Genomic DNA, 18,863 nt, shown 5'->3' with positions numbered 1-18,863 from the left:
TATTTCTTCTCCTGGCAGAGAGTCTGAGACCTGACCACAGGGTCATACTAGGTCTTTGCTTCAGGCCCCAGTCTTTCCAGTTCTAGGTACAATACCTGTGGCCCTTTCAGTGTAATATTAAGGTCTTCCCTGAGTTTCTATACATGTAAAATTCTTTAAAGGGAGGTCCATGTCTTCCCAATATATTATTGATAGGAGGTAAGAAAGAGGTAGGTAATGCATACAGAAATAAGTTCAGCCTCTAAAATATTCTAAGGCTTTCTCCTTTGGCTCTCTCTATCGATGGCGTACCCAGTTCTTACCTCTCTATGAGTTCACAAGCATCTTTCTTGGAATACTCTCTTTTGTTAGGATCAAGGTGACTTTGAAACCATTGCAGTTTCTCACCTGAAAAGAAAAGTGATACATTATTAAAACAACATAAATCAAACAATTAGGAGTTTTTCAGATGTCATTCAAAATTCCAAAATTAAAATGGTTTAAATTACTTTAAATCCACTTCAATGTTAAATATGTCTAAGTACAGGCCAATGAAACTAATTTTGCAAAAACAATGTCATGTGGAGATCTATAGAAAAAGTTCAAGTAGTTGAAGGCCAGAAATTAAAGGGAGTCCAAGCTACATGACTTTAAAACGTCAGTATATGATTTAGTCAACAGCAGACAGATGTTAGACACTGCACAGTGCTCCTCCATCTGAGCATAAAATCAAAGCACATCACTGATTTCTGACTAAAGAACGAATTTGACAGGACTAACTGGGACAGGATGGCTACCCATTAGACTGAGCTCCGTGAGAAAAGGAATTGTTACTGTTTTTTGTTTTTCTTTGGGTTCCCAACACTTAGCACTGTAGTTGACACATAGTAGGTACTAACTAAATCCTTGTTGACTGTGATCAAGAGATCCTACCTCCGAGCATAGCAAGATCACCAAGGAGCTCAAAGATAAAAAGAATGAGCTCATACACACTAAAATATTCATAACACTCTTTATAATAGGAAATAATCTAGACAGCCTGGTGACACAACAGATAGAACACTACGTTTGAAATCAGGAAGACCTCAGTTCAAATCTAGCCTTAGGCACTTACTAGATCTGTGACCCTGGACAAATCACTTCACTGTTCCCTGCCTCAGTTTTCCTCAACTAAAAACTAGGGATAAAAATTGCTAAATTTTTAAAATAAGATTTCATTTGAGAGATTTATTAAGTATAGCAAAAGCAAATTGCTTTGATAAAATGCTATTTTTCTAAGATGTAAATTGTAAAGAAGGTACATTTATAATTTACATAACTTGTAAATTTAGTCTGAGCACAACAATCCTGTGATGAGGACCAAATGAGATATTTTTACAGTACTTAATATAATACCTAGCTTATTTCATAAATGATATTTCCAACCCCCTCAAAAAAAAAACAACCCTGGAAACAAAAATACCAATTGGCTGGGGAATGGCTAAACAAACTAGAGGACATGAATTTAGAAGAACATTGTTATAGTAAGAAATAAATAATATGAAGAACATTCCAGAAAAGCATAGCAAGAACCATTGCAATTTGAAATAAACAGAACCAGAAAGCAATGTGCACATTGACTACAACAATGTAAACAACTAACATCTTCCCACTCCCAAAAGAAACTAATACTTATATAATCATCATGATCAATTTTGCCCCTACCCCTTCAAGAAGAAAAGGGGTTTCCTCTTTCTTCTCTGCAGAGGTGTAGTAACATAGGTGTAGAACACTGCATATACTGTTACTTAGTCCATGTGTTGGTTGGTTTGATGCATTGATTTTTTTTCATCCTTTCTATTTTATTCTTTGTTAAACAGAATAGCTCAACAGATTGGGAAATAAAAGTGATATAAAAACAGAGATCAATTATAAGTTTTTTTTCAGTTACATGTAGAAACATTTGACAATTTTTTTTGACATTTTAGAATTCAGATTTTCTCCCTCTGTTCGCTCTTCCCCCTCCCCGAGGCAATGAATAGTCTGATATAAGTTATAATATATTTTTTTTAATCTGACAATCAGGATCAACTGATCTATTTTAGATCTCTCAGAGATTTCTAAAAGTGCCATGATGATGCCTACATAATGAAACCATGTCAATTTACAAATAAAAACAATTTCAGCAGAACAAAGTTAAATATTTTTAAATAAGATTTCATTTGAAAGATTTAGAAGGTATAGCAAAAGCAATTCACTTTGATAAGATGCTTTTTTTCATAGATTTAAGTTGTAAGGAAGGGTATTTGTAATTTGCATAATTTGTAAATTATCTCTAAATTTAGTCTGAACAGTAAATAAAGCAATCCACTTACCTATAATATTTAGACGCAGAGCCTTTTCATTCTTCAACCTTAGAATGAAAAAAAGTGTTAATCTTTAAGCAATTTTTAAAAATCAATTAAGAGCAGCTAGTATAAAAATTGCTCGAAGGGGATCCCCCTTTCAAAGCTCATTTTTTTTTATAGGAGATTAGATTAGTTATATTCAACCATATCACCACTTAAAGGATTTCCTGTATTTCAAATTATTGAACCATGAAGTCTTATTACTTGCTGCTTAGATCCTTGACATTTAAATGAAACCTACAGGAATAAAATTGTTAGGAGCGAAGCTACTCAAATGGATCAAGACACAAATTAATTATCTCATGACAAAATAGACACAATTAATGTGTACACTGAAAATGTTACATATTTAGTGGATAATGCCAGCTAGTATCAATCCAACAAACATTTATTAAGCACCTAATATATGAAAGGCTCTTTGCTAAGTGTTAAGTATACAAAGATTAAAAATGATAATCTATGCCATCAAAGAGTTTACACCTCATTGAGGGGAACAGAGCATATGTACCTCAAATCTAATGCAAATAAATGATAGACTTATGGAGGGCAAAGAGATATGCTGACAAAGTGCTCAAGGGACAACATGTGAGGAAGGACATAATATATTTTCTTTGGGAAGAGGGAGGAGTAGAATCTGAGAAAATGGAAATGAAATCCCAGGTGAGCCTAGAGAAAAAGATAAAAGATTCTGAAAGCCCAAGATGAGAAGGGAGTGCATGTCAAGTAGGTGGAATGGCCTATACAATGTATGAAGGTGAGAACTGGCATGTTGAGTTCAAGAACAGTTAGGGACCTAATTTGTTTACAGGCAGAATGAATGGTAATAATAATGTGCTTTAGTGCTGGAGGGTAGACCACAGGTTGTCAAGAACCTGGCATGTCAAGCTAAAGAGTTTCTGTTTTATCTCAGATGTAAGTAGGGATCTTTGATAAGAGGAACACAATGTGATAGTAGGAGAATGGTATGTGATAATGTTAGTAGCCCTAATGTTCTTCTAATCAAAATCCATGGTTCTATGGGAATAATGAAGTAGAAGAGGTCAAAGGCCCAATATCATAACCAAAAAGAAGAAATCAAAATTCAAAATCTTCTAGTCAATGGGTTGTGGGGGACCAAGGTTTAAAAGGTATACATTCTTATGAATGGGCTGGGATAGAATAGAAGTCACTAGAGTTGAAGAGGTCTGATGAACTGGAAGTTCATTATGTTTCATTATGAAAACTTAAATTCCCAAGCATAAGGACAAGGGTTGAGATTGCGAGAAGATTATGATGGGAACCAGTTATTATTAAACTTATAAAAGGAGGAAGAGTGTCAAAAATATCAGGAGATGGTAGCAATCAAGAGCTGGAAAGAGTGAAATATTTGCATGGTTTACATATGAAATAATGCTAAGTTGCTGATTGTCACAGAGGCTGGGTTTCAAAGTGACAGTGAGAGGAGGGTAGAAACTGAGCATGCCAAAAATCTCTTGGCCCCAGCAAAAGAGATCTGAGAGACAGAACCTCTGGCACTAGGGAGGATGACAAGAGATGAGGTGTTTTCAGAAGAAGCCAGATTGTATACAGTATCAGAAGAAGATGGAATATGAATATTAAGTATATTATAGAAGTTTTCATGTTCTGTCACAATAAAGAAATCATAATGGCCTAGTGTGCCACTGCCATTTAGGTTTTTTAATCAATTCATATGAATGTTAAAAGTACAGGTATTCCCCATATGGTACTCATTTATTTAGAAGGACACAGCAAAAACTGTACAAAGCTACCAAAAGGTACATAAAGGAAAAAAAAACAGCTCAAGTAGGTAAATATACTATTTGTAGGTACATCAAATATTAATAATACATAAACATTAGGCAAGTTTAATGAATTGTTCAGCCTAGCAAAGTTAGCTTCAGAATGACATATACACACAATAATGTGAAGTTGTCAGCTCATCCTGCAAAATCATGTTGCAATCTAAATAGACACACCAATAATTCAGGTAATAGAAAATGCCTAAATAGGTAATTTTAATGCATAAGAGATTTAAAACATAGTTTTAAATGCAGGCATAAACTATCAGGTTTCTCAAAATACAAAAAAGGTCTCTAAATTTTTAAGCATTATGTTCAGTTTTTCTGTTGCTTTCTACATTGTTTTTTTCCCCCACAATGAGTCATCCTCACCTGGTGTCTAGAGTTCTTTGCTATGTGCCCTGCATGACAAGCAAGAGATGACAGTGCATGGCAACAAGATGTTGCCATGGTGAGGATGTCAAAGAAATGAAGTCAAAATTAAACAGTACATTATAGTCTTTCTCTCACTGCTTATAAATATTGCATACTTAGGGTAAATTAATCTAAAAAATCTATTTCCTTTCAATTTGGGCAAAAACAGAATTCCAGTGTAGTTCTAACTAAATGCAAGAAGATTACTTAATGTTTTTATGACCTTTTAAGAATACATACGCAGTTTCTTTTATGTCACTATTACTGTTCTCTAATAAGAGCATCCTATATAACCACAGCTCAAGAAATCATATGCAATGGTACATAAAAGGTCTTATTTGTTCCCCAATATGGCGATGAGGTAGCATACTTTAATTATGTCGCTTCTATGTCTTTCTTTCAATAAAACCCTTAGAACTACTGAAGGGAACCCAAGATTCTATACTTTCCCCACACCCCCCCCAAAAAAAATTCAATGTCATCTGGGGGATCCTTCCAGCACTTCTGATATTCATGCTGCATTTGCTCAACTGAACTACACCATTTCTGCTGGTGCAAAGGAAATCATCAGCTACTATTTCCCAGTAGCCACCAAGTATTCAATCTAGGTTGTTTGAACCTCTGTTTTTGTGTGTCCTGCAGTTAAGCCTTTTGCCATTTTATCCTGATATCATACAGTCTGCATCATCTCAGCAGATGAAGTTTTTAAGCACAATGTTCTCACTGCTGACAGAACGATGATGTTTTAGAAACTCACCAGAACACTGTTCTATCATTTAATATTTTTAAATTTTTAACTATTTTTACATCTAATTGTCCCTCTTCCCTTACCCTTTCCCAAAGAGCTATTCCTGATAATAAAGTGGTAAAAGGGAAAAAAAAATTCAGCAAAACTGACCAACATATCAAAAAAGTCTGATGTTGTATGCAATGTTCAACTTCCATGGAACTTCTTCTGTGCCTGCAAAAGCAGGTAGATATATTCTATTATCATTTGGTCTTTATAATTTTATAGCATGCAGTTTTGTTTGTTGGTTGGTTTTTTCCTCCCATTTGCATGTTACATAGTTTCTCTGATTCTCTTACCTCACTTTGCATCAGGTTCATATAAGTCTTTCTGTGCTATTCCTTAGTAATCATCTCTTATAGTATAGTCATATTTGATTGCATTTGTGTACCACAATTTATTTAACCATTCCTCAATTGATGACCATCTATTTTGCTTCCAATACAATGCTAACACAAAAAGTGCTGCTATAACTATTTTGGTCTACATGGGGTCCTCTCTTCTTTCTACTGACTTCATTGGGAGTATAGACCTAGCAGTAGAATCTCTAATTCAAAATGTATGCCCATTTTAATTTCTCTCTTCACAAAATTCCAAACAGATTTCCAGAATGATTGGACTGATTCAAGTTCCATCAATAAATTCTAATGTGATCTGCCATTTAATAATAAATATCACCTAAAGTAACAAATAAATTGCATACTATTAATAATAGTACTTATGTGACAATTTAAGATTTGTAAAACATTTTAGAAGTTATCTCATTTGATTCATATGTGAGGTTTTATTATTAGTTTCCTCATTTGTAAAATGGCAATAAGTCAGATATATCAAAACTACCATTCTAAAACATCTCATATTAACTGAACCAACCAATGGGCATTAATTAAACATCTATGCTTTGTCAAGATTGATATACAAAAATTAAAATTAAACAGCTACTGTCCTTGAGAAACTTGTATTCTGTTGGGGGAGATAACATATACACACATAAGTATATGCAAGATAAATATTAAATAATTTTTGAGGGAAGGCACCAGCAGATGAGTGAATAATGAAAGATTTATTACAGAAGATGGCATTTGAACTATTTTTGAAAGATTTTTTGGCATTTGGGGGATAATTTCAAAAGCATTTTCTAAATGGCAGAAATAAAGAGAGAATTCATTCCAGGCATGGAAATACTGCCTGTTCTTAGAACTTGCTTACTTTTTCACTAAAAATGTAATGGTTTCATCAAAGGGACCAACAAAAAGTACAATATTAATTTGTTCAGAGTTTTACCTAAGTGGCCAAATGTAGTCAAAGTATTCCTTAAATTCAAAATGAAATAGGACATTGTTCTTTTCAGGTTTACCATTCCATAGTGAAATATAACTTTCTTACAAAATCTCTAAAATTATTAACTTAAGAAAACACTGAAAATATAATCTAATTCTTGAATGTGTAAATTTTGTGATGCTCTCAAACAATTATTAACTTCAAGCAAAAAGGAAAATAAAAAGAGATGAAAAGAATCTTACTATACTCAGTTCCATGACATTCTAATATTTTCCATGGCTGAAAAGAACATAATCAAAGATATTATGAACTGCCTCTTGGTACTAATGGATTATAAGGACAATTAACTTTTCCACAAAAAATATATAACAGAGTATTGTTTATTAAAAATAACCTTTACATTGTAATTTGGGGACTCTGGAAGTCACCATGAAAGTATAGCTATTCTGATATCATATTCTTGTTGAAAAATATCCATGCCTCCTCATTACTTACAGAATAAAATACAAATTTTTTAACATAACATTCAAGACTCTTTAGGATCTGATCTTACCTAACGAAAGCATTATCTCTCATTACACCATAATATATCTTCCTCTAGAGTCAACTCATCACACTTGTCCTCATTACCTCACACCTGGGCTACTACAGAAACCTGCTGGTTGGTCAGCCTACCATAAATCTTTCCACACTGCAGTCTATTCTCCACTCAGATGCCAAAATGATCATCCAAAAGCACAGGCTGGACCATATGACTCTCACCCCCAGCATGATAAACTCCTGTAGCCCCCATCATGCTTGGCAAAGTCTTCTATAACTTATCTCCCTGCATATTTCAATCTTCTTACTCCTCATGTGTTTCCCCCAGCTCTACCTGGCCCCCAGTTTTTCCCCTGTTGAATACTCTGCAATCCAGTCATGCTGGCCTCCTGACTGTTCCTTCAACATTGGGCATTTCTACTGGAGACTGCAAGTGAATATTGTCCATCCTCATCTCTGCCTCTTGCTTCCATGGCTTCCTTCAAATCCCAGCTAAAATAATCCCATGATCTATGGGAAGCCTCTCCTGATGCCCTTTCATTACAGTGCTTTTCCTTTTTTGGTTAATTCTAATTATCCAACACATCATAGTTTGCAGATCTTGTCCTCCATTACACTGTGAGCTCCTTGAGATAGAGATTATCTTTTATATCTCTTTGTATCCCCAGCACTTTGTACAGTGCCTGGCATATTAGAAGCACTTTAAAAAAAAAGGTCTAATGATGTCTTTTTTCCCCCCCTGCATCATCACAGTTTTGCCCAGTATCCTTGGTCCTCTCCCCCTCCTAAACTGCCATTCTATATAACAAAAAGTATTTTACTTAAAGATAGAGCCAAGATAAAGAGAAAAAGAAATGAGTACAATCTATCAATACATTGAAAAAGCCTAAAAATAAGTGCAATGTGCAATACCTATATACCTCCCTCTTCTGCCAGGGAGTGGGCTAAGTGTCCTCATAGCTTTCTTTTGGGTCATGCTTGATCTTCATAATTTTGTAACATCCACTTTTGATTTTGTTGTGTAACTCTTCCCATTTACCTGGCTATAGTCATAAATAGGCACTTAATATATATTTCTTGATGGATTACAACCTATATTTTCCTACTTCTAGCTAGAATATTCTTTCCACTGATCTTTGTCAAAATCTTATTCACACTTCAAGACTTAAATAAAAAGCCATTTTTTCCCCTATGTAGCATTCTCTAATGTCCCAGCTGGAAATAATGTGTATATATGTTATAATTTGATTTATACAACACTTTATTCACGTTCAGTCATCTTCCCTCACTAAACTGTAAGCTTTTTGAGAATTGGGACCAGTATGTTCATCTTCAAATTGCCCACAGTAGGCAGCACATAGTGAAACTCATGCATGCAAGTTTCTTAAAGGCAAGGACTGCATCATTTCTCATCTTTTATTTCCAGTATCTAGACCAGTGAACTAGACATAATAGGTGCTAAAAAAATAGTCTATTGAGAAGTTTCTTAAATGTCCTATAATTGTTTTATAATGTCAGGATCCCCAAAATAACCCTTTGCTAATAACCTTTCCCAGACCCAGACCTAGCAGCTCCAGGTTCAGATCTAGCTACTGAGCAAATCTCACCCAATCAAGACGTGCTGTGAGCTTGGCATAACAAAAGTCCTCTAACCACCTACTCTCAGGGTAAACTGCTGCTCTCAATCTATTACTGTCAAAACCACAGACAAGGAACCATAGGCCAAATCAGACCAATGACTTGGAATGTCAGTTCCAAATAATGGAAAACACTTGCAGGAAACACATTCCAGTCACCATGGCTTTGTCATGAACAGACTTTCAATCACCAAACAAAATTGACTGTCCCCTTCTTTGATGCTGGACAAAATCTGAAAATAGACTTTCATGATAGACAAATTTTGTCTTGTCACTAAGCAAACCTTACCATTGTTACAGCTATACTTTCTTTGTCTTGTCACAACTATATATATATTAAGGCTGTACCTTGGTATTTTGGGTTAGAGTTGGATAAGAGTCTTTTCCTTTCATACCATGATGTCCTTACTCTTCAATAGGATAAAACTTTGATCATTTTAAAGCATGTAATGAGTACTTTGGGTTATTCTCATGCCTCATTTGAGTGGTCTGTCTACAACAGTATGGATTAATTAAAATAATTCATCCACAGCCCAACAGAGGCTGAAAAAGTACTATAGATATAAGGTCTAGTTTTGCATTATGTACAATAGAACCTCATTTTATACAAATTCAAGCAAATACAATTTGCAATTGAAAAAAATGTAAATTAAAATTTGTTAAATACACACTAAATCCACACCATTTTCCCAAGTGGCAAAGTCTTGCAGATGTTTACTCAATGACACTCATTTTCACTCAGGGAAGTATTATTGTGAGCCATTATTACATGGTTCTATGTTGAACATTAGTTCCTACATCAGACTTTATCCTGAGTTCTAGCTTGTAACAAGTTGTGTCCAGTTTTGAGCAATGCTTCTCTTTGCTTCATTAACACTACTTAGTTATTAATAATTGCCCTAAAGTATAGGAGTCATGATGCTGGCAGCTCCAATAAGCCTAAGAAAAGTTCTAACATGTCTAAGTATGTTTATATAAGAAATACTTTTAAATAATGGGGTTTACTATTAGGTAACTTACATGAAGGGTCTTGGAACACTTTGGTCAAATAAAACAAGTTCTTACTGTAATAGATTTTTTTAAATTAATTTATTTAGTCAATTTAGAACATTATTCTCTGGTTACAAGAATCACATTCTTTCCTTCCCTCCCCTCCCCCACCCTTCCCGCAGCAGATGCGCAATTTCATTGGGTATTACATGTGTCCTTTATCAAAACCTATTTCCATGTTGTTGGTGTTTGCATTAGAATGTTCATTTAGAGTCTACATCCCCAACCATATTCCCCTTGACCCATGTAGTAAAGCAGTTGTTTTCCTTAGGTGTTTCTGCTCCCACAGTTTTTCCTCTGAATGTGGATAGTGTTTTTCTCGTAGATCCCTCCGGGTTATTCAGGATCACTGCACTGATGATACTAAAGAAGTCCATTACATTCGATTGTACCACAGTGTATCAGTCTCTGTGTACAATGTTCTCCTGGTTCTGCTCATATAATAGTTTTTAAAAAAGACATCTACTGTTTCTAGCTAGTCATTCATATTCAATGGCACTAATAGAGACACTTAAGTAAAGAAAATTTTTGTTTTCTAATACAGATTTGGCCCACTACCAACTGAGGAACATAAGACAGGTTCCTCAACTCCTCTGTGTCTCTTTTCCTTCCTCTTTAAAATAAGGGAACTATAAGCATATTCCATGTACAAAATTGACCACATAGTATAAATTAAACTCAACTGAAAAACCTTACTATCAATTCAAGAGCAAAAAATATTTGATTTGCAATTTCCATTCATAAGAACTTGGAAAATTATAATGAAACTTATATGTAAAAGAACCTGATAAAGAACCACATTAATTGTGTAGTATCCTAAGATTCTCAACACCTATATTAAAAATTGTTCCAGACAAATTTTGCATTCAATGGGCAAAAGTCTATGTATGCTTTTAGGTTGCAAACTGACTTTTTAAATTAGAAAGTAATTAGTATTCAGCATATCTCTACCTCCTAAACATGAAATTAACTATACAGTTAATAGAATTGCAGGAGTAAATATCTATTATTGAGCCATTTTTTTTCCTTTAAATTATTTTAGGTAAAACCATCAACCTTTCCAGATATAAACAGCTACAAGGAAACCTTTTTTCTTAAAGAAAGCTTTTGATTCAATAGTCCTTAGTCAAAAATATATTTCTATAAGCTTCTATGAAATAAGTTATATATAATATACTATAGTTTCTGTCACTCTATCCAAGCCTTCATTTTCTCCCTCTCCCCTACTCCCAAGGAAAAAAATCAAGAATAGAATAAGCCCTGCTTAACTGATTTGTCAGTCTCATAATCTCCTCAGTCTCATAATTTTGTAATCATCTTTGACTCATCCTCCCCTCAACCTTCAAATATAGTTGTTAATTCAACCTTTGTCATGCTTCACATTCATATCTCTTACTCCCTTCCACTCCCATTATAACCTCCTTAGTTCAGATTCTCATTTTTTGACATTATATCCCTAAGGAGTTTGAAATAAACCATAGTCAAGGTTGAAATTATATGCAGGCACCAAGCCCTGGGATATGTAGACACTCAAAGCTTAAGAGTTTTTCTTCAAAAGAAAAACAATACAAGTCAAGAAGCTATTCTAGGTGTCTTTATTCATTTAATCATATTCTACAGGGTATTCCTTTATACACCTAATAGAATTTTGTTTATCAAACTGCTATTAGAGATTTGTTCATTATTTTTACTAAATTTCTTAAAAAGCACAAATTCATTTGATATCTCAGAAAAATGGTCCTATCTAAGCAATATCCATCTCACCCCAGGGTTGTTGTGAGAGTCAAATCAGGTAATTTACTCAAAATGCTTTGGAACTTTAAAGCACTACATAAAAATCAGTTATTGTTCTTATTCATCTACTGAAAGATACTAAATTTGCAATTAGAGTATATAGTAAGAAACTGTTAACCTCCATAAGGTTAGTCTTACAAACTCGAACAACATCATAATTTAAGTTCAATATTATTAGCTATAGATCAAATGGTTAAAATGTCCCTTTCCTATTCCAAATCCCACACCTGAAAGCTAAGAGTAATGACAGATTATATAAACCCTTTAATATGAATTCATATATCTATCCATAAGGTTACTAAATATTTTCTAAGATTTATCTAGGTAAAGCCCTTCAACTGCCATTTGGTACTGTAAAACACTCTGTCACCTTGCCCTCTTTTTTTAAGTTAAAAAATAAAATCTCTAATTCTGATTAGCTCTGTGCTATTTTATATAGCTAGCTCATTAATGAAGTCATGGCTACTGAATTAACCCTAGTATAATCCTTTTGAAGGTGTGGTGTCAATCAATCAATAAGTATTTATTAAGTGCCTACTATATGCCAGACTAAAATTAAAAGAGATTAAGAAAGGTTTCCTTTAAAGAATGGGATGGTAGCTGAGACTGGAAGGGAGCCAAGAGGCAGAGATGAGAAGGGAGAACATTCCATGCAAGGGGGACAGTGAGGGGAAATATCTACAGCTGGGAGATGAATTATCTTGTTGGTGGAACAACAAGAAACCTAGTGTCACTGAAATCACTCAATCAAAGGGTACAGGGATGAGGGGGAACAGGTTCTGTGTATGTATACACAGGAAATCTAGAAAGGAAAGGCATATGTGTGTGTGGGGGGGTATGTATATATATATATAGAGAGAGAGAGGATGGGAAAAGGATATAAAGGGTTTTGAACATCAAGCAAAGGGCTGTATATTTAATCCTAGAAGCAATAGGGAGACATTGGAGTTTGAGTAGGGAAGCATCAGTTGAACCTACACTTAAAGGAAAACACTGACAGCTGAGTGGTGATAGACTGGAGTGGGGAAAGCCTTGAAGATGGAAGACCCACCCACAGACTATTGCAATAGTCCAGGTATGAAGTGATGAGGGTCTATATACAGCATGGTGGCAGAGGCAGAGAAGGGGGCACTTTGAAATTGTCAGGCCTTGACAACAGAAACATTGAATTTGAAATTTAAAGGGCCTTGGTAGAAACTACTTATTATCTATAACCTTGAGGAAGTCACTGGATCTCAATCTGTAAAAAGAAGAGATAAGTCTATATGACCCCTTATTCTTCCTTCTGCCTCTAAAATCTGAGTCTATAATGCTACTATACTATAAGTAACTACAGTCCTAAAGAAAAAATAAATAAATAAAACTTTGCTTCTGTGCATTTTCTAATTATCTGTGACTTTAATTAGTACATGACCTATAGGCACCAGGAAATAAAGGCAGTTTTCCTATGTTGATCATTTTATCCTTGGCTCTCATATCATGTGAACAGATAATTATTTTCCTGTTCATATTTATCTGTAGCAGTGCTTAACAACTGTGAACCTTAAAAATTCTCAGACCCTACTTCAGAACACTTGGTTAAGACCATTCCCCATTTTAAACAATGAAAGGATTTAGTCAGGAATGTGCAAACTCTACTCCACCACTACTTAAGCATACTTTAGGGGAAGATAAAGTTGTAAACTCCTTGCTGAACAATGAAAAATACTTAACCCATACTTATAGTAAGGCAAAAGTTCTTAAGCTGTGCCTATTTTTAGATCTAATACAAAAGGGTGCTAAGTACCTATAAAGGTCAGGCAACTTGTAAACTTGAAAGTGGCAAAGAGGTGAGGACTTACTCAGAGTCTACTCAGGTGTGAATTACTCAAAAGTTTAGTCTACTCAGGTGTGAATTAAGAATGGTCTGTCCTTTGGAAAACATCTACTGTGATTGGTAGATGTGAGAACTTAGGGGAGGTGACATAGGAGAAAATTCTCTTTAAAAGGAGGACTCTCTCAAGGGACTCCGTCTCAGAGAACTCTCTCTGGAGATTGAGCTGGCCAAAGCTGAACCGGTGTCTCTCTGAACACTAGGATCTTGCTTGGACAAATCTTATGGTGAGTTGATAAAAGACTAACTGATCTCTCTTTTAGGGTTTTCAGCCTACGCTGGCTCATGCTGGCCTAGGCTGGTCTAGCCCTTTTCTCATTATTTCCTTTTTCTCTCTCTCTCTCCCTTTCATTAATTCCTCATTTGTATTAATTAAAATCTCTATAAAACCCAACTGACTTGGGTATATTTAATATTTGGGAATTTTCCCCTGGTGACCACCTTATATTTGATTTAAAACAAGACACTGTCTTGAAACCATATTTTCTGCGGTCACAATTTAAGCCAACCACTCTTTTATCTGCCACAGTTTATGGCTTCCACTATTTTAACTCTTACACAATGACAACAACAACAAAAAAAAACAACAAAAAATAGGCAAGTAAATGAAAACTAGCATCATTTTAAGTACTGTGTAATTCCCCAAATTCCCTTTCCTCTTCTTTCTAGTTCATCTCTAGGCTCAGCTCACCACTCAAATGCAGTGCCAGCTGAAGACAGACAAGATGGACTAACCCAATGGACTATCCATCTCATATTCTTCCATTGATGCTAGATAGCTATGGATCTTACAGAAGAGAGCTGAGAAAAATGAAAATTCTATGAATTCAAAAGTCAACCTACAGAAGATTTCATTAGACCCCCAATATATTACCAATTAAGCCATGTACATATAAAATTACATGAGAGACAACAAAACAACAAAATCAGAAATGTAAATAGGTCAGTTCTGGTCTGATAATCTGAGATAAATAACAACATAAGTACGGTACTAGTAGGCTTGAAATATTTAAAAGACCCAAAGGAAGCCTCCAGTTCATTATATGTAGTAGGACTTACTGAACTGGAGTGAGAAGGTACCCTAAGGGGGATTTTTAGAAGTACAAAGACAAAAATTTCTGAGAATAATTAATTTCCAATTAATTCTATCAGTGGAAGAAGTAACCATACTTGGGAGAGGGAATATGGATCCATCAAATATGTATTATCTGCACATGTTTACTTTTTTCAGAAAAAGATAACATTTTACTATTCTTATCCTATGAATCACCTAAAAATTGCCAAATAGGAAGGTCCGAATAGAAAATTTTAACATTTAAAAAAAATCACTCTATTGCATCAATCTTTTGATGAAAATCCTTGGTTCAGAAAAAAAAGTTTTCAAAGAAAAATACATATTGGGCCTACTATGTGTAAGACACTATTATGCAACTAAAAAAGCCACTTTCTTTGATTTTGTTTTTTCTTCAATTTCTACAACACTTGTTTCCTTATGTGTTGCTATGCTATTTTCAAACTGTCCTTAAGTTGCTCCATTAGAACAAATTGTTCAACACTAAGACATTAACTGAACATTTTATTTTTCTATAAAGATAGCCAAAGGATTCCTAAGTGCCTGATCTTTTTCTATTCATCTATTTCATTTTTTCCTCTATATAACTCAATAGAATTGTGAATATCATTAATATTTCAGCAACATCTTTGAAAAATAATTCTGTTTGAAAGAAGTATTTGTCTACCCAAACAGACTGGCAAAACACATGGCTAAAACCATAAGGGACTAAGAAAAATGGACTGAAACCAACTAGGTTTGTAACACATGAAGATTTTTATTTAAAATTTGGATACCTAATTTTATGTTATAGTGATTATTCCAAGTTATACTCTACTATGAATAATTCAAATTAGTTCTTAATTAAGTAAAGTTTAATTGTATTTTTTGTTTCCTTTAACAGAAATCCTTAGCTTCAGAAAATTTGGCAATGAAAAATTTTCATTTTCTATTAACTTTCTTACAAAAACAGGGATAACTTTTCTTTATCTGATCCTCTCTCTACTATCATTCTGACCCAGTCAGCAATAACGATAGTAGCTGAACTGACAAACTGACAATTACCATGTGTACAAAGGTCACCAGATGTGTGTGGATCTTTTCAATCATAAAGTAATAAATGACAAGCTGTAAATTGTCATATGACTTATGTTAAATGTGCAGAAATAACCATATTGAGGAGAAAACAGAGAGATGCTCTTCCTAGAGGAAAGCCTAGCTTATAGAAGCTACATCAACATGGACTCATTAATATTCTAATATGTCCTACATAATACAAGGAACATTTTTCTACCACAAATATTTTTATAATACACTTTTCTATAAAAATTCACTTTATGAATAAATAAGTAGAAGGTAAATGATTATCATTTGTTTTGCTGATACATTCAAGGTACCATGAGCTCATTGAGAGAAGGACACTTCGCACCCATTAGTATCCCCACGATTTTATATAGACATTTAACAAATTCATTATATCCCACCAAGGGCAAACATTCTGGTTAATATTACAACATTTAGACCAAACATAGGGATAACAATTAGAGTTCTAGGATTTTGGATCTAACTGTGACCTTAGGGATAATTTAATCTAATTTAATCTTGATTTCATTTGAAATCAAGACACTCAAAGGTTGAATCCAAACAATTTCACCTCTTTGCTAAAAATCCTAAAGAAACTAATTGCTTTTCTAGATAATTAGTTTTACTCAATGAATTACAAAACCAGCAAAGAGATACTTACTTTTCCTTTTTTTCTTGTTTGTGAGCTTCTCGATTAAGTTGAGCTGCTTTTCTGCTATAAGGATGGATAACTTTTTTCTCCTGTCCTGAACTTTTCCCTTTTGGTGCTTTTGGCTAAAAGAAAAAAATATAAGAAGAAACACACCAGTGAGATTCATTAATAAATCCTTTAAGAGAGGTATGGTACCTCAAGGAAGGATAGAAAGATTTGGGTGCAAATATTATCTTTGACAGAATGTGAAGTGAGGTAAACTAAGTCATTGATCAGAAAAATCTGTTTTTCCCTGGGAAAGTACAATTCAGAAATCAGCTTTCCTGTGAAGGTCAGTCAGCTCAGAATAGTTAGAATCCATGAGAAAATGACTCCCTTAGTGCCAGCAGCTGGGATAAGATACAAGGACCTTGCACCCCATGCCACTGACCAATTTAGCTTCTAGATGATAAGGCGGCTTGCTCTATCAAGGTTATGTCTCATAATGAACATTGTTTGCTTTGTATCTTGTACCCTATAAAAGCTGCATTGTAACTTCAGTCTGGTATAACTTTCACTAGGAAGGTTACCCTGGCCAGTTAGGTATATATTACTAATTAATAATATTGGTTCCATTAATTGAACTTCTGGGTGTCCAGGCTCACTTTTTGAAGTGCACCACTTCAAATGTGTAACAATAACCTTGGGCAAGTTGTTACCCCAGACAACTCTAAGTCAATCAAGTTGAAAGGTAAAAGGTGATATTCACAGGAAGAAGGAATTTCTTCCTCAGGATTTTCCTGTGAAACCACAGGTATATTCCCCTACTCTGCTCCAAAAGAAAACAGATAAGCTAAAGATAAATCTATATCTATATTAGTCTTATGCGAGATGCTATGATTTGGTTTCAAAATCCACAATATGAAGAATAGGACAATCAAAAAAGAACCTGGAAAGATTTATATGAAGTGATACAAAGTGAAGTGAGCAGAACCAAAAGAACATGGTAATGGTAACAGCAATATTATGCAATGATAAACTCAATACTTAAATATTATCAGCAATGAAAGGATCCAGGAATACCCAAAGGGATTCATGATGAAAAAGGCTTTCCCCCACAAAAAAAAAAAGAACTGACAGTTTGAATGCAGATTGAAACATAACATTCTTTATTTCCTTCATGAGTTTTTTCCTTGCATAAGTGATGTGTCTTGTTTTACAACTTGACAAATAAAGAAAAATATATTTCATGATAACATATGTAGAACCTGAATCACATTGCCTGCTATCTAAGCAAGAAAGGAGATGAGGGTGTATAATGGATCACAAAATGTCAAAAAATGATTATTAAAAACTGTATCTAGATGGAATATGGAAAAAAAGGTAATAAGAAAAAAATCTACAGTAGATTAGTAGCAGCAAATTAGGAGGGGACATTACAGCAAGTATGGATGACAAAAAGGAAAAGTGAAAGCTATAGCCTGAGACCAAAAGAAATGATCAAAAAATATCAAAAAGTCAGGGTTAATGGAACTATGCAATGTAGAATCCAATGATCCATATGCCTCAACAGGATGTAAAAGCATCATTGGATCACTGCAAAGAACAAAGGTAAATATCATCTATTGGAAAGAAGGGTGAGGGCTGCTTGGAGGCTCATTAGACTGGGAAGCAAGCCTACAAATGAGAGGTCCTGGATTCAAATCTAATCTCAGACACTTCCTAGCAGTGCGACCCTGGGAGGGAGGAAGGAAGGGAGGGAGAGGGAAGACCTTAATTTGGAATCTGGAGAGCCAAATAAAGGTTCTCTTCAATAGCCCATAGCAATCCTAGGTTCACATCTCAGTTCTTTTGTTATTAGCTATGAGACAATATAGGAATTTGTTTTTTCTGATAATGTATATTAATAGAACTTGGGTTAATATTGAACATAAGCTTTTGGCATTTAAAAACCTCTCCATTATGGTTAAACTGGGAACTGTGGTTCCCAATCTACACTCTGGTTTCTAGCTTTATTTTACAAAACTCCACCTTTGTATACTCTATGTTCTAGCCAATGTGAACTCAAATTCATTCTGTTGTCTTCCATCTCCATGCATTCATCCAGTCCAGGCGGGACTCAAATATCTGGCAAGTATTCCCTCTTCATTTCTGCCTATTGAGATCCTTCTCTTCCTCTCTTTTCCAACTTTATATATATATATATATATAAAATACTGAGGTAAACATGGTGGCAGTCTAGACGAAGGACTCTTCTTCTCCTCAGCACCTACCAATATAGACTACCTCAAAAGACGAAAAAACCCAAATTGATATGAAAGAAGGGACTCTACAGTAGGGCTCAGCATTGAAGGCACATGGGATTTGGGCATTTCCATACTATAAGGGGGTGAAAAAGCTTCCACCAAAACGTGAGCTTATCTACCCTCCCCCACCCCTCCTACAGAGCCAGAATCAGAGCCAGTGAGCACCAGAATAAGTGAATGAGAGAGGGGCACCTCTAGAGTGAGTGAGGGGCACCCCTAGGTCCTTGATAACTGACTAAGACCACCAAAGA

At 34.7% G+C, this 18,863-nt stretch overlaps 1 protein-coding gene across 1 annotated transcript in view; it reads right to left on the bottom strand.

Moving 5' to 3' along the window:
- Nucleotides 1-18,863, bottom strand: part of TMA16 (translation machinery associated 16 homolog) — a 76,415-nt gene that overhangs the window by 35,031 nt on the left and 22,521 nt on the right. The window contains exons 2-4 of the mRNA XM_007496158.3: nucleotides 16,337-16,449; nucleotides 2,334-2,371; nucleotides 303-387 (exon numbers count right to left, since the gene is read on the bottom strand). Coding sequence (XP_007496220.1) covers nucleotides 303-387; nucleotides 2,334-2,371; nucleotides 16,337-16,449 — 236 coding nt within the window. The remainder of the gene's footprint in view (nucleotides 1-302; nucleotides 388-2,333; nucleotides 2,372-16,336; nucleotides 16,450-18,863) is intronic.

This window comes from Monodelphis domestica, chromosome 6 (genome assembly GCF_027887165.1).
Source record: "Monodelphis domestica isolate mMonDom1 chromosome 6, mMonDom1.pri, whole genome shotgun sequence".
In the NCBI taxonomy this organism is placed as follows: domain Eukaryota; kingdom Metazoa; phylum Chordata; class Mammalia; order Didelphimorphia; family Didelphidae; genus Monodelphis; species Monodelphis domestica.
Note: the sequence above shows the minus strand (reverse complement) of the source record. Positions and strands in the feature narration are given on the sequence as shown.